This window comes from Acinonyx jubatus, chromosome D4 (assembly GCF_027475565.1).
Source record: "Acinonyx jubatus isolate Ajub_Pintada_27869175 chromosome D4, VMU_Ajub_asm_v1.0, whole genome shotgun sequence".
Taxonomy (NCBI): Eukaryota; Metazoa; Chordata; class Mammalia; order Carnivora; family Felidae; genus Acinonyx; species Acinonyx jubatus.
Genome location: NC_069391.1, coordinates 38,960,146 through 38,974,711, shown reverse-complemented (window position 1 = coordinate 38,974,711; position 14,566 = coordinate 38,960,146). Strand labels below are relative to the sequence as shown.

The 14,566-nt window shown below is 40.5% G+C and overlaps 2 protein-coding genes across 4 annotated transcripts; one reads left to right on the top strand and one right to left on the bottom strand.

Moving 5' to 3' along the window:
* Positions 1–1,275: 1,275 nt before the first annotated feature.
* Positions 1,276–13,752, bottom strand: TOPORS (TOP1 binding arginine/serine rich protein, E3 ubiquitin ligase). The gene is made up of 3 exons (XM_027039275.2): positions 13,567–13,752; positions 11,835–12,029; positions 1,276–5,213 (listed from the first exon to the last, which is right to left on the bottom strand). Exons 1-3 carry the CDS (start codon positions 13,567–13,569, stop codon positions 2,283–2,285), a joined length of 3,129 nt encoding a protein of 1,042 aa, XP_026895076.2. The 5' UTR covers positions 13,570–13,752; the 3' UTR covers positions 1,276–2,282.
* SMIM27 (small integral membrane protein 27) lies at positions 12,023–14,178 on the top strand. 3 transcript variants are annotated; one of them, XR_008291139.1, is made up of 4 exons: positions 12,023–12,623; positions 12,757–12,812; positions 13,367–13,612; positions 13,959–14,178. XR_008291139.1 is itself a non-coding variant. In XM_027039278.2 (3 exons), exons 2-3 carry the CDS (start codon positions 13,568–13,570, stop codon positions 14,079–14,081), a joined length of 168 nt encoding a protein of 55 aa, XP_026895079.1. In that variant the 5' UTR covers positions 12,023–12,812; positions 13,367–13,567; the 3' UTR covers positions 14,082–14,178. The 3 variants fall into 3 exon arrangements, 1 of the variants encoding a protein (XP_026895079.1); XR_008291140.1 differs by lacking the exon at positions 12,757–12,812; XM_027039278.2 differs by having other exon boundaries at positions 12,023–12,812.
* Positions 14,179–14,566: the final 388 nt, after the last annotated feature.

Sequence of the window (14,566 nt, the reverse complement as noted above, 5' to 3'; positions counted from 1 at the left end):
TAAGAGAACACTCTGTAATCAATTACTACACTGTCCAGGGTTATTATGAGAGCAAGTTTGAGGGGAAATAATGAAAGGGTACACGTTAGCAGAAGCCTCCTTTAACACAGATGAAATTCAGTTCCTAGCAGAAGAAAAATCCACATATGAAGGCTCTGCATTAGTAAGCAGCAGCCCCTCCATAGACCTGAAACAGGCTAAGGTGGCCAGAGCAAATAAGGGGAGAGGAAAGCTGGAGGTGGACCAGAATCTGATGAAGCAGAGTCATATTATGTGGATTTTTGCTTGCTTTTTTTAAGTATCCTAAGAATAACAGAAAGTTCCTGAAGGATTTTAAATATGGGAATGAAACAAAAAAAAATTTTTTTAACTTATTTTGAATGCTAACATGGGGGGGGGGGGTAGGTGTAGAGCAACAATGGATACAGGCAGACCCATTATAATAGCACAAGTGAGAGATTATGGCTGCCTAGGTTGGATAATGGTATAGACACATTAGAAATACTTACTGGCCAGGATTTGGGGATTGAATGAGAGGAGGAGGAGAAACAAAGACTGGGAAATTTTTGGCCTGAACACCTAAGAGGATGATGTGATGGTGCCATGTGTTAAGATGAACTTTAGGTGTTTAAAAACATTGATAGGTTTTCACTAAATGTATACAAATATCACATAAAATTAAAAAATGAAATAAAATAGCACTGTCTTTAATACTTCAGAAAACTTCAAAATCATGTCATAATTTCAAAGTATATTCCTTGATCAACTATGGTCTTCCCAAAATTTCTCAGTCTCAGTGTCTGAGCTTACTAAAAATTGCCAACATCAATTTTAGATTGTCATTTTAAAAGAATTTCCTATTGCCCTTATAACAAATACAAAAATGACCTACAAAGCTTGGTCCCACCTTGTCCTTTGGCTAATTTTGCCTACTTTTAGTTCTTGCAGTATGCTTCTGCCTTTGGATCTTTGGACATCTTTTCCTTTGTGAAGAACAACTCTACTCCTAGCTAACAGCTACTTGTTTTCTCAATTTCAATTCAGCTATCACTTCCACATGAAATTAGGCCCCCACTGTGTGCTCTTATAGAAAATTATGTTTTCTCTTCTGAGAATTTATGGTTTTTAATGTTTACATATATGTCCCCCAAGGACAGAGATCATATCTACTTTGTTCTATCACTGAAACCCTAAAAACATAAAACATAGAACCTGCCACCCAGCAGGCATTCCAACTTCTGTTGAACAATGAATGAATATGGTAACAAGGCAAGCTGAAGGCGACTAAATTAGATTTAATCCAAATTCTGTTCTTCCCTGGCAATCTTACATCAGGCTAGACAGAGAGCAATTTATTTTATCATCTCTAAAACAGGATAAAACATAAACATAACCACTTTGCATACAAGAACTACCAATGTAGAAGTTTGGCAAGGGTATTTTGTTTTTAATAGGCTAAATGCTACATAACTGCATTTTACTGAAGACAGAAAACAAGTATGATATTCCTTATAATCAAAGAACTAAAATAATTAAAACTGTGAAATTAAATGCAGATCTAAAATTTACTATTTATAACAAGTATATCCTTAACTATTTTCAAGATTTGAGCTCTACTAAAATTAAAAAAAAAAAAAAAAAGGCAATACTACATAGAAAAATTTCTGGATTCTTGTAAAGTGTTACTGTTTTATTTTTTATTTTGTCGAATACACATCTGTTTTAATGGCAGTCCAGATAAACAAGTATATAAAGGAAATATTTAAATTTTCTTTTGGCAGATGTCTAAACTGTGCAGATTAAAATGCCTTAATTTAACCTGAAGAAATGGTTTTGAATCATACAAAGTTTTAAGAAAAATAAAGACTGTCCAAAGGGATTCTCCTAGCTTATAACACATTTCCAGAATAACTCTCAAAAAAAAAAAATTCAAAAATACTCATTGACTACTTTAAAAATATGTTGATACCATATGGCTTTATGAAATAACTTCTAAAATTTATATTTTTTTTTATTTAAAAAGGACCCCAAGTTTTAAATAAACTGCTAGCAATATCATTTTCCTCACTTAAAAGTGCATATCTCTGAGGGTGGGACATACATACTTTTTGAACAAATAATGATTTTTACAAATTTTTAACACAAAAAAAATCACTTAAAATATTTTTAAGGGGGAAAAGAGTTTTCACCAAAAGTCATCTTTAAATAGACTGCAGCAGATGAAACTGTTAACTGTTGTTTTTGTTTTCCATCAGAATTATCAATGAGATGCTTTGGCAGTTTTAAGACATATCACGGTCTCTCCCAAGAGACAATGACATTAATGATGTCCGTGGAGATGGCAATTGCCTTGATGGCTCAGTTTGAATAGAGACATTACTGGGCTGGTTCTCCAAATCAGAGGCAAAGGTACTCTCTTCTCTTACATCAAGAGTTTGTTCAACTGAAGCTGCCTGGGATGGAATATTATCCACAGTTTTGTTGGCATTATTCAAGTTGTTATTAAGCGTGGTAGTATTACACTCCGTGTCTAGGATGCCAAATTCATCTTCTATTGTAACTACATCTTTAGCTTCAAATGGTTCGAAGGGAGGAGGCAAAAACTCATTTTGTAAAGAGTCTTGAGGACCACTATTATCGCATTCTGTATCCTCCTTTACTTCAGAATCCTTATCACTATCACTGTCAATGGTAATTACAACTGGCGAGCGTGAAGCATTGTCCCCATGATGCTTCTTATGCTTCTTCTTGTGCTTCTTCTTTTTCTTTTTATGGTGTCTAGTCATATCAGTAGCTTTCCCTTCATAAACTATCTCCACACTCAAGCTCCGGGTCCTCCTTTTTTTCCTCTTGTGTTTTGTCTCTCTGTCTGATGACCGGCTGTCTGAAAAGCTATCACTCTCATTTTTGTGGTTTCCATCTAATTTTGACGAGGATTTTTGGTAATGGCTTTCCTTTACTTTAGAAGCAAATTCACGAGAAGGTTGGGCCACTTCGTTAGTACCCTCCAAATGGCGCGTTTTGTATTTTCGTTTCCCCCCAGGCTTTTCATTTCTTACCCAATCAGGCCCTGTAGATGCAGTCTTTGATCTATTACTAGATAGGCTCCTTGATCTGTGCCTTTCATAGTAGTAATACTTCCTTTCACTGTGATTATTTTTTTTCCTTGCATTTGTTCTTTCAGAAAAGGACTGAATTCTAAATTCTGGACTTGAAGATTGTCTGGAATAATGAGCTCTGGACAGAGTCCTCCTCCTGTATGATGATTCGTAGCCATCCCTGTCCTTGTTTCTACTATAGTAAGTGTACTCCCACTTATATCTGCTTCCATAATTATTTCTTAAGTAGTAACGATCTCTATTTCTGCTCCGTGATCTTCTTTTACCATGATCACTGCTACGAGATCTTGATCTGCTTGTGCTTTCGCTACTTAGAGAGAGAGTCTGGCTTCTTCTTGACCAGCTGCTATCTCTAGTTCTTGATCTCTTTTTGTCTCTTCTACCTCTAGGTCTGCTACTCTCCCTGCTTCTGGATCTTTTGCTTTTCATCCTTTTCTTCCCATGATGCTTTCTACGATTCTTCTGATCATGCCCACTTCTACTCTGGGAACGTGAATCTGAACTTCTTGACCTTGCCCTCCTCCTGTGTCTACGGTTATATGGGGAATATACTCTGTCTCCTCTGATAGATGAGCTCAGGTCTCTAGGAGATGACAATGATGTTGAGTGTTTCTCTTCCTTCTTTGACTTGATTCTTTTACCAGAACCACAATGACCTTTACTTATTTGCTCATCCTTTCCAAGGACAGAGCGTGGAGATGAACATCTACTAACATCACTATCACCAGAACTGTAAGATTGTTCTTGTGTCTTCACTGTCTCCATTTTCTCATAAGAGCCTAACTCCTCAGAATCAGAGGACAGTTCAACAAGTTCTGGGGTCCTCTCAGCTAGTGGTTTAACAAACCCAACAATGACACAATTATCTGAAGAAGAATCACTGTCATTATTTAGGTCTTCATTACTTTGTACTCCTTGTATCTGAGATGTAGTTCTTCCTGCTACAAGTTCTTCATCTGAACTATCAGAAGTATTTAAAAGGGAAGACATGGCAGCATGTACCTGCTCTGAGCTTGAGTAAGATGGCCCTGGAGTTTCATCATCCCATGGTGCTTGACTAACAGTGGTTACATTGATATCCAACTCTTGGGTTTCAGCTTCATCTGGAGATATTGTTATAACTGAAGAATCAGAATGGCTACCTTCTTCATATGAAGGAGCAGGACAATCATAATTAGCATGCTGGTCAAAAGCTGCCATGTTAAAGGGAGATCGAGCAAAACTGATAAATTCATGTATAAAATGCTCAGTCCGATTAAGTAAAAACGGTCTTAAGTCAGATACAAACTCCCGACTCTCCAAGTCATAGCGAGTAACATTACTCATGATGATGTGCTGGACAATATTCACTAAAGATCCATGAGCTCCAAAAAGAACTGTAAGTTCACGTTTTAACCAGGGAACTAATCTGTGAAGGCAAGCCGGATTTCTACGGAAAAATTCAGCTGAAATATCCCTGCAGCGACCACCATCTTCAATATTTCTAACACGAGCACCAGCACGATAGAGAGTTCGTCTGAAATTAATAATATCTTGTTCTTGAATTTTTCGCAAAGATCTTTCATCTGCAGTAGTTGGCCTCCTTATTGCAATCTGCCTCATAAGTTGAGGAATTTCACCATTTCTAGGTCTTGCTGAAATGCCTAACCCTTCAAATAGTACTCCACTATCTGGTGGAGTTGTTGTTCTTCTATTCATGGTACTACTAGGTGAATACACAGAAGTACTTCGATTTGTCATAGTTGTACGATAGCGAAATCGTGGAGCATCAGGGGTGGCAAAAGAACCATTATACGAAGGCCTCAGGACATACTCCTTGAAGTCATCTTCTGCCCTCACAGAATGGAAAATAGAATCAAAGGGCTGTTTACACAGTGGACATTCAGCTTTGTTTTTTGACCACTCCTGTACACAGCGAAAACAGAACTTATGTAAACAGCGATCTAAGTAAGACACATTATCAAATCTATCCAAGCATATAGGACACTTAGAATCAGGAGATGCATCAGCTGGTACTGTCTGTTGCAATTTGCTAGTACCAGCTTTAGGTGAAAAGTTGTCCATTTTAAATTCCTTAGCAGCTGATGCCATTATCTGTAAAAGGGAAAAAAATACATCAGTAATCTGATAAAAAAGAAACTAAACCTGGAAAAAAAGAGCAAATAATGACTATGAGACATTCTTTGGTGAAAGTAGTAGAGTAGCTCATTATCTTTGTAATATGCAAGGGCAGCACAGCATGGTACTTAAAACACAAGCATTAAAGTCAGGTATTTGAATCCTGAATTGAATTCTGATTCCACACTAGCAAGCGTGACTAGATCGGTGATAATAGAACCTGCATCACAGTGTTTGTGAAGATATAAAAAGCCTTCAGAGGGGCGCCTGGGTGGCTCAGTTGGTTGAGCATCCAACTTCAGCTCAGGTCATGATCTCACAGCTCGTGAGCTCGAGCCCCACGTCCAGTTCTGTGCTGACAGCTTGAAGCCTGCTTCAGATTCTGTCTCCATCTCTCTCTGCCCCTCTCCCAGCTTGTGTTCACTCTCTCTCTCTCTCAAAACATAAACATTAAAAAAATAAAGGGGAACCTGGATGGCTCAGTCGGTTAAGCGTCTGACTTCGGCTCAGGCCATGATCTCACGGTTCATGGGTTTGAGCCCCACATCAGGCTGGGGGCTGACAGCTCAGAGCCTGGACCCTGCTTTGGATTCTGTGTCTCCTTCTTGCTCTGCTCCTCCCCCATTCACACTCTGTCTCTCTCAAAAATAAACATTTAAAAAAATTTTTTAAAAAATAAAAACCCTTTAGAAAAGGTACATTATCATATATAGTAAGCTTTCAAGTACTATACAGCATTCTATCTTTAATTGTTTTAAAGTTTATTTATTTTGGGAGAGAGAGAGAGAAAAGCAAGCATGGGGCAGAGACAGAGGGAGAGAGAGAATCCCAAGCAAGCTCTGCATGGTTAACGCTGAGCCCAGTGCAGGGCTCCAACTCACAAACTGCAAGATCATGAACTGAGCCGAAGTCAGATGCTTAAATGACTGAGCCATCCAGGTGCCCCTAACTTTCTATTCTTTTTCAAGAGAATTTAACAGGGGGCACCTGGGTGGCTCAGTCAGTTAAGCATCCAACTCCTGATTCCAGCTCAGGTCATGATCTCATAGTTCGTGAGATGGAGCCCTGCATGGGGCTCTGCACTGACAGCGCAGAGCCTGCGTGGGATGCTCTCCTTCTCTCTCTTTGCCCCTACCCAGACTTACTCTCTCCCACACACAATCTCTCTCTCAAAATAAATAAACTTAAAAAAAAAATAGAGAACTAAAAAAAATTTGATATATACAAAAGAAAATCTGCCAAGAACTCATGTATCCACCACCCAGATTTAACAACTTCACATTTTTCATGGTTATTCCAAATTTTTTAAAATATCCCTTATCTTCTCCTATCCCTCTCTAGAAAACAAAAACCCAAATCACCACAGTCCTCAGTTGGTGTTATTTCCACGTATGGTTTTATATCATTGATACAAATGCCCTGAACAATACAGACTGACTTATTTAATTTGTGGAAAGTATTGGATATGCACCTTTAAAAATAACTGTAGTGACAGGCACCTGGGTAGCTCAGTAAGTTAAGCGTCCGACTCTTGGTTTTGGCTCAGGTCATGATCTCATGGTCGTGGGATCAAGCCCCAGCGGGGTTCCATGCTGGGCATGAAGCCCACCTGGGATTCTCTCTCCCTCTGTCCCTCCCCCCGCTTGCTCATGCTCTCAAAAAAATAAAAAATAAAAATAAAAATAACTGTCGTGAGATAATCTGCATACCACAAAGTTCACCAGTTTAAACCAATTCTGTAGTCTTTAGTGGAAGATTCTTACACACACAAAAGTATCTTTTAGTGAAGACTAAATGAAATATGTAAAAGCACTCAAAGGTAGTTGCTGTACAGCAACTACTGTACTGTACTGTACTGGCTCACAGCAACTACTGCATAAACGTTAGATGCTGTTATTATTATTATGTTACACTATTATTTTCAGTTCCTCACTGACTCCTTACAGAATCCCCTAAAAGCCTTGCTTAGATTTTTTTATTTAATCCAAAGTCACCCACAAAGTTTCTTGAAATAATGCTTCTAGTCTCATTTTTTTCCCCACAGGGATCACTAAAATCTTAAAGATTAGTTTTGTTTTCTTTAAATTTATCAGTTTATATTGACCCATAACTTACAAAATGATTTTGCCAGAGCTGAAATTTGGTGTGCCTTATATTTTTGGCTTTATCATCTTATCTCTCTTTAGCTATATTCTATACTAATCACTAAATATATATTAAATATTAGGTTCTTCCTTTATGTTTCCTGGGCCTATTATTCATCTTTATTCACCTCCTCTATTACAGGGAGTTCTATCAGCAGTCAACTGCTTTCAAGTCAGCCAAATAATACAACTTTCTAAACACTGGCCATACCAAACTCTAACAAACCTGATGACAAAAATCCATGATTGTGAAATGTAACTATTTCATCACAGATTTCAAATTAAACTTGCTCATCTAGGGTATCTTAACTTTCTCCAAGACATAACTTAATAGGAAATCAATTAATGCTGAACAAATGTTTCTCCAGGGATCTAAATATTTCTAGTCCTCTATTTTCTAGACCAGAAATACAAAAATCAACACTCTACAGCACAGAATTGCAAACTGCTTAAAGCTATATAAATAATACAGTACTAACTGTTACTATATTTAAACTCTGAAACCTTAATATTGCATAAATCTCTCAGCATTTTCCCCTACTTCTAACATTTTTATTCTCCCCCAGGGAAAAAAAAGCCTAAAATAAACATTTTTATGATCAGAGTCTGTGCACTAGGGGAAGGGGATAAAGAGTGAAGTGGGAACTGGAGAGGTTCACAGAGAACCTGGACTGAAAAGCAAATTTCCCCTAAAAATAACTCTGTAAACTAGAGATATCCAATTAGCTCTAGATTTTAGTCTGTACACCTATGTAATAAAGGGATTACTAGACTTTTTAAAAAGACTGGTGAATTTAAAGCTAATACATTGTATCTTAGTTTATTTCTTGGAAATACAGACATTTAGTATTTACTGAACATTTGCAGTTCACATAAAAATTACAACCCTGAATGCATTTATTAAAGTAAATGCATAAAGTAGTAAACTTGAAGTTCAAATAAAACAAAATATCAACTAAGTAGGATTTGTTTTAAAAAATGGAATCTTAAGTCTTCCCTTCCCCAGTTTTATAAGCCTGTTAACCACTTTGACAGCACAGCATAAAGCTAAAGAATGATCAGTAATGTCATTTACAATAGACAAAAAGAAAAGAGTTGTTTTGTATTTCTCAAGTATCTTTAGATATAAAGAATGGAAGTTACCAGAAACATCAAACAATGACAATGAATGTACATCATCAAATAAGAGATTTACTCCTTCAAAAACATCACTAATGCTGAAATTAAAACATTTGCTAATGGAGCACCTGGCTTGCTCAGTCAGTAGACCATGTGACTCTTGATCTCGAGGTAATGAGTTCAAGCTCCAATTGGGTGTAGAGATTACTTTTTTTTTAATTCACCAAAATATTTGCTGAGATACAAATGAGGTAGAATTACCATATGACCCAGAATTCAACACCTACCGAAGAGAAATGAAAACATATGTCCACACAAAAACCTGGATGTGAATAATCAGAGCAGCATTTGTCACAATAGCTCAAACGTGGAAACAATCCCAACAACTGATGAAAAGACAAAATGTGGTATATCCATACAATGGAATATAACTGGGCAATAAAAAGGATGAAGCACTGACAAATGCTACAATATAGATGAAAATTTTCATTAAGCTAAATGGAAAAAAAAAAAATTAGTCGCTAAGACCACATGTTGCATGATGCCATTCATATGAAACGTCCAGAATAGGCAAATCTATGGATGAAAATTTATGGTGGTTGCTGGGGGAGGGAGAGAGATTACAAAGTTTATTTCTGAGATGATGAAAATGTTCAATTATAGTTGCACAACTCTGTAAGTATACCCAAAACCACTGGATTATACACTTTAAACAGGTGACCTTTATGGATGGAATATAAATTCTATTTCAACAAAGCTGTTTCAAAAATACGAATTAAGGGGGCGCCTGGGTGGCGCAGTCGGTTAAGCGTCCTACTTCAGCCAGGTCACGATCTCGCGGTCCGGGAGTTCGAGCCCCGCGTCAGGCTCTGGGTTGATGGCTCAGAGCCTGGAGCCTGTTTCCGATTCTGTGTCTCCCTCTCTCTCTGCCCCTCCCCCGTTCATGCTCTGTCTCTCTCTGTCCCAAAAACAAATAAATGTTGAAAAAAAAATTAAAAAAAAAATACAAATTAAGGCATAAAACAGGAATGATTAGGAGACAGATTAAGATTTATAGGTTGATAAATTCTGGGTTTAGGTAGCAAAGGTGGACCTGATGGTGGATTTAGTGCTTCAGATTCTAGAACCTTGTGATAAAGGTTTCTCTGTCCTCGCACTCTAGGAATTGGGACTTGAAGTTAATTTCCCCACAGGGCTAAAGATGAAATCAATTCTTCTGATCCTTTTTCCAGAACTGCCTCCCAAATTCTAAATAAACTTTGCCACCTTTAGGATACACTGATTAAACCAAACCTTCCCCAAATCGTCAAATCTACTGGCTTTAACAGAGGTAAGAATCCTTCCTATCACATTTTGGGGTAATTGCAGATATTTAACAAGTATGTATTACTTAGGGAAAATGAGTGAGAGGGGGTAAAGAATCGAGAGACTGGAGTCTATAAATTATGTCAGGACATTTAAAAATGGTGCTAATTAGGGGCATCTGGGTGCCTCAGTCAGTTAAGGCTCTGACTCTTGATTTCGGTTCAGGTCATGATCTTGAGGTTCATGAATTCGAGCCCCAAGTCAGAGAATTCCTGCTTAAATTCTTTCTCTCGCTCTCTCTCCCTCTCTGCCCCTACCCAGTTTGTGCGTGCATGCAATCTCTTTCTCTCTCTGAAAATAAATAAATTAAGTTTATTTTAAAAATGGTGATTATGGGGCGCCTGGGTGGCTCAGTCGGTTAAGCCTCCGACTTCGGCTCAGGTCATGATCTCGCGGTCCGTGAGTTCGAGCCCCGCGTCGGGCTCTGTGCTGACAGCTCAGAGCCTGGAGCCTGTTTCGGATTCTGTGTCTCCCTCTCTCTCTGACCCTCCCCCATTCATACTCTGTCTCTCTCTGTCTCAAAAATAAATAAACGTTAAAAAAAAAATTTTTTTAAAAATGGTGATTACATATAGGGGAGTGATGTTATTAATTCTAATGTTGAGCCAGGGTTGAAAATCAAAGCCACTTATTAGTGGTGTGATCTGGAGAAAATTATTTCTCAAAACCTTCAAATTTTCCCAACTCTAAAATGGGTTAAATAACAGTACCCACCTGAAAAGTAGATGAACTAGAATAAGCCCCAAATATTAAAAATAATCTGGAGAGGTGGCTCAGTAGTTAAGAGTCCCACTTTGGCTCAGGTCATGATCTCATGGTTCCTGAGTTCGAGCCCCGCACCAGGCCCTGTGCTGACAGCTGGGAGCCTGGAACCTGCTTCAGATTCTGGGTCTCCCTCTCTCTCTCTGCCCCCCAGCTCATGCTCTCTCTCAAAAATAAACATTAAAAAATAATAATAAAAATAAAAGTAATCTGGGTCTTACCTCTTATGACCTTAAAAACCACTGCACCTCTGTGATCTGCAATTCAGTTCCCAAGGATCACATGAATCTTATAGGATCTACTGACCAGAAGCTATGAATTTTAATTCCAATTCCAGCCATAAAAAAAACCTGCTTGGGAACCATTTCCTTCTAAAGCCACTCACTCCAGGTAAGCATTACTGCTTTGGCTGCCTAAAGCTTTTAATTTCATTGACTAAAAACAAAATAAATAAGACCCCAACCTTCACCATTAACTTAAATCTCGGATAACTATTAATTTATTCTAAATAATCTTGAAAATTACCTACCAAAAATTCTATTCTCTTTTGCCTTTAAAACATTGTTTGCTTCATCTCAGTACGGCTCCCTTCCAGTCTACGAATCAGCAGCCCACGAGGAAAGCTGCACTGACTGGATGGTTGGAAAAACCACAGGCAGGCGAGCCCAACCCACAATGTGTAACACAGCACAGACAACTCCAATAGTCACGGTGATAGTGGCTTCCTCGGGGTGAGAACTGCCACTCGCCAGGAACGCTGATAAGCACCACGTGCATTACATAATCACAACGAACTAAAACACATTTACTCCTATTTTACAGACAGGCGGAGAGATTAGGGAACCTAACCTCTGGCAAAACCTCTGATAGTGGCGATGCCACTAGTGAGACGCGAACGTTTTTGTTTTGTGTGGGGTCCCCCACCCCCCGCCCCCAAGTGAGCAAGCTTTTTCCAGTACACCGGTAGGCTCTCGCCCCTCGGGAGAGGTTCCAGGAAACGCAAACCTTCCCCGCCCACCCGCACAAATCCACAGGTGCGCCACCAGAGCCGCCAGCCCGCCCACCGGGAGCCCGCCCCGCCGAGGCCCGGACGGCCCCTCAGGCCCCGATCGCAGCTCCCTGGTCCCTGGGCCTCTTTCCAGGCCAGGAGCGCCGGCTAGCCCAGCCCTTCCGACCTCCGCGCCCCATTGTTTCGGATCTTTCTCACCTCGGAGGACGCCGGCGCAGGCCCGGCTGAGGCGCTCGTGCCAAGCTCCCGGCGGCCCAAAAAGCTAGGTCGATGACGGCAGGATCCGCGAAGGCGTACTCGACGACTTCTCCGCCGGCCCTCAGGAACGGGAGCAGGCGGGGGCGCTTCACCCTCCTCGCGAGACAGCGGAGACCCCGGCGGCTGCTGCGACCCCTGTGACGTAAAGCGCTCATCACCAATGGCAGCTTGGGGGGCGGCGGCAGAAAGCGAGACCCACTCCGCAGCCCCCCGCGCGTCAAAACACAACACCCGCGTGCGTAACGCATGCGCAGTAGAAGGACACCGGCACCGAGGGCGGGGCCTAAGAACTCTCGGCCGAGCCCCGGCCCTTCCCCCATCGTCGCCTCCACTCCCCGAAGGGGAGCTCGGAGATCCTTCCAGGCACAAATCATTACTATCACCGTCATTCTTGTGATCACCAGTTTCTGGGGGTTACAGGCCCACTACTTAATTTTCGTATTTAACTTACCCGAAAAACACGATAACCAGCTTGGTTTCATTTAAACGTCACCAAACTCTGCGAAAAGTTACTAAAATTACCTCTAGTTGTAAACATAAAGGAACTGAGTTATATGGAGGTGAAGTGACCGCCTCGGGTTGCACAGCTAGGAAATAACACTGGAATTCGAATGGAATCCAAAGCCAGAGCCCAACCAGTGTCCTACGCAGTCTTCATAAATCTACTCCAGTCTAAGGATAAACAGGGATTGCCTAAAAAAACAGGACCTTGAAATCGTCCCAAAACTGGTAACGTTTTTTTCTCAAAAGAACACTTTTCCCCTTTCCCGTATCTGGATTAAAACGCTCTTTAGGTGATACCTGAGATGTATAGACACAACGCCTGAGCCTAAAGCGGCCCATTGCTCCACTCTATCCACAGGCCTCGGATGGGAGCGTCCCAAACATTCTCAAGCTAAACTTGGTACAACGGCCCAGGTACAAAATGCTATCTTTGGCTTAATATCTGATAATGTGCTACCGTTCTAAACACATAACATACGCTCAAAAAGACACTTGTTGATCGGCACGTACATTATGCCAGGTAATGCGCGCTACGTTATTTCTTCTTAGAAGTATCATTTACATTCACAAGCCACTAAATTCTCAAAGACTTTGTTTTCTGGCAGAAGGGCTCAATTAACAGGGACTCCCATAACGATTTGTCCGTGTTATATAAAAATGGGTGACACTCTTATTTAAGCCAATGATGAATACACGAACGTCTATCTGTATCATGTGGAAACAAATGCGGGAGGAAACGTTAATCCCTCCAGCGTCAGAAACCAGTGTAGTATTTAAAATAAGGATTATTTTTTCAAATAAATGTTTAAATGCACAAGACGGCTCATTATCTTGCATGAATACAGCACTGCAACTGAAAGACCGGTTGTTAAGGCACGCCCATCTCTCTAACTAAAAAAAAAAAAAAGAAAAAAGCCATTTTCAACATTTTCTCCTTTATCTCATCCCCTCCCCGCACCCCGAGCTAGGCCCGCAGATCACGTGAGCCTGTCCCCAGCTCCGGGCGGAAGAGGCCGGCCCGGCTGAAGGGAAACGCTCCTGGAGGCGAGGGGCGGGCGCTGATGCCCGGCTGCAAGATGGCCGCCACCGCTCGGCAGCCGCCGCCCCGGAGGTTACTCTAAGGCCCGCAGTTTCCCTCCGTTCCCGCTGAACGCCGCAGCCTCCTTACCATGAAGCCAGTGAGTCGCCGCACCCTGGACTGGATTTATTCAGTGGTAGGTCCCTAGTCTGGGGGGGGCTCCACGGTGTCGACTCCCTAGGCCCGCAGGCGGAAGGCCCCCTATTTCTTCAGCGCCCAGAAACTCTAAAATCCATTCCTGTATTAAGGATTTTACTCTCACCTCGACTCCGCCTCTTCCTGGAAGACACGCTCTTCCGCTTCTTACGTAAGGGCGGCTGGGTGTACTCGCCTCCGGAACCCTTTATTCCAGTTGTTCACTGTAATTCCCACCTTAGCAACGTACACGGCAACCTGTTGGGGCGAGGGGAGGGAGAAAAGTACCACTTACAGTAACTTTTTTTTTTTTTTTTGCTCTTACTCCCCATCTTGCATTTTTTTAGTTGCTTCTCGCGATCGTATTGCTCTCCTGGGGATATGTCATCTATGCATCAACAGTAGTCGCACGACGACAGCTAAGCAAGAAATACCCAGACAAAATCTTGGGGATGAATGAGAATTTGTAATTCTTCTGGATTTAATTCTGTGCATATAGTTCTTTACCTCATGCTTATATGACACGTGTGTATATTTAAAGTAAAATCCATTATGCAGAGTTTCCAATTTTTTTTTGTATAAGTGCTTTATAATAACCACTAATCTAATTTTCACAGAGGTTTGTCTTTTACATTCTTATATAAAACCTAGATCTGACAGCATGGGAGAACTGGATCCTAAGTAGAATGACCTGTTTTTCCACCTAGAGTTTCTAAAGTACCTCTTTTAAAATGCCTCAGAAAGTCTTCTTTAAAACAAATTGTGTGGAATTGTCGTTCTTATATTTGTTTATTGCAACATTTCATTCTGTTGCACACCTTCACATAAGATTAGGTTAAGTACTGAGCAAGAAAAAAATATTATGTGACTACTTTTCTACATCCTGTTTTTCAAGAAGAAAAAGGTGATCGCTCATAATATTTTTTTTTAGCTTGTCAAGTTTTTATTTATTGTT

Excerpts from the sequence above, each read along its gene's own strand:
- TOPORS (XM_027039275.2), bottom strand. Across the intron at positions 5,214-11,834 it reads CTGCGCCGGCGTCCTCCGAG|ATAATGGCATCAGCTGCTAA; the intron begins GTGAGAAAGATC and ends TCCCTTTTACAG.
- SMIM27 (XM_027039278.2), top strand. The coding sequence starts at position 13,568 with ATGAAGCCAGTGAGTCGCCGCACCCTGGACTGGATTTATTCAGTG. Across the intron at positions 13,613-13,958 it reads TGGACTGGATTTATTCAGTG|TTGCTTCTCGCGATCGTATT; the intron begins GTAGGTCCCTAG and ends GCATTTTTTTAG.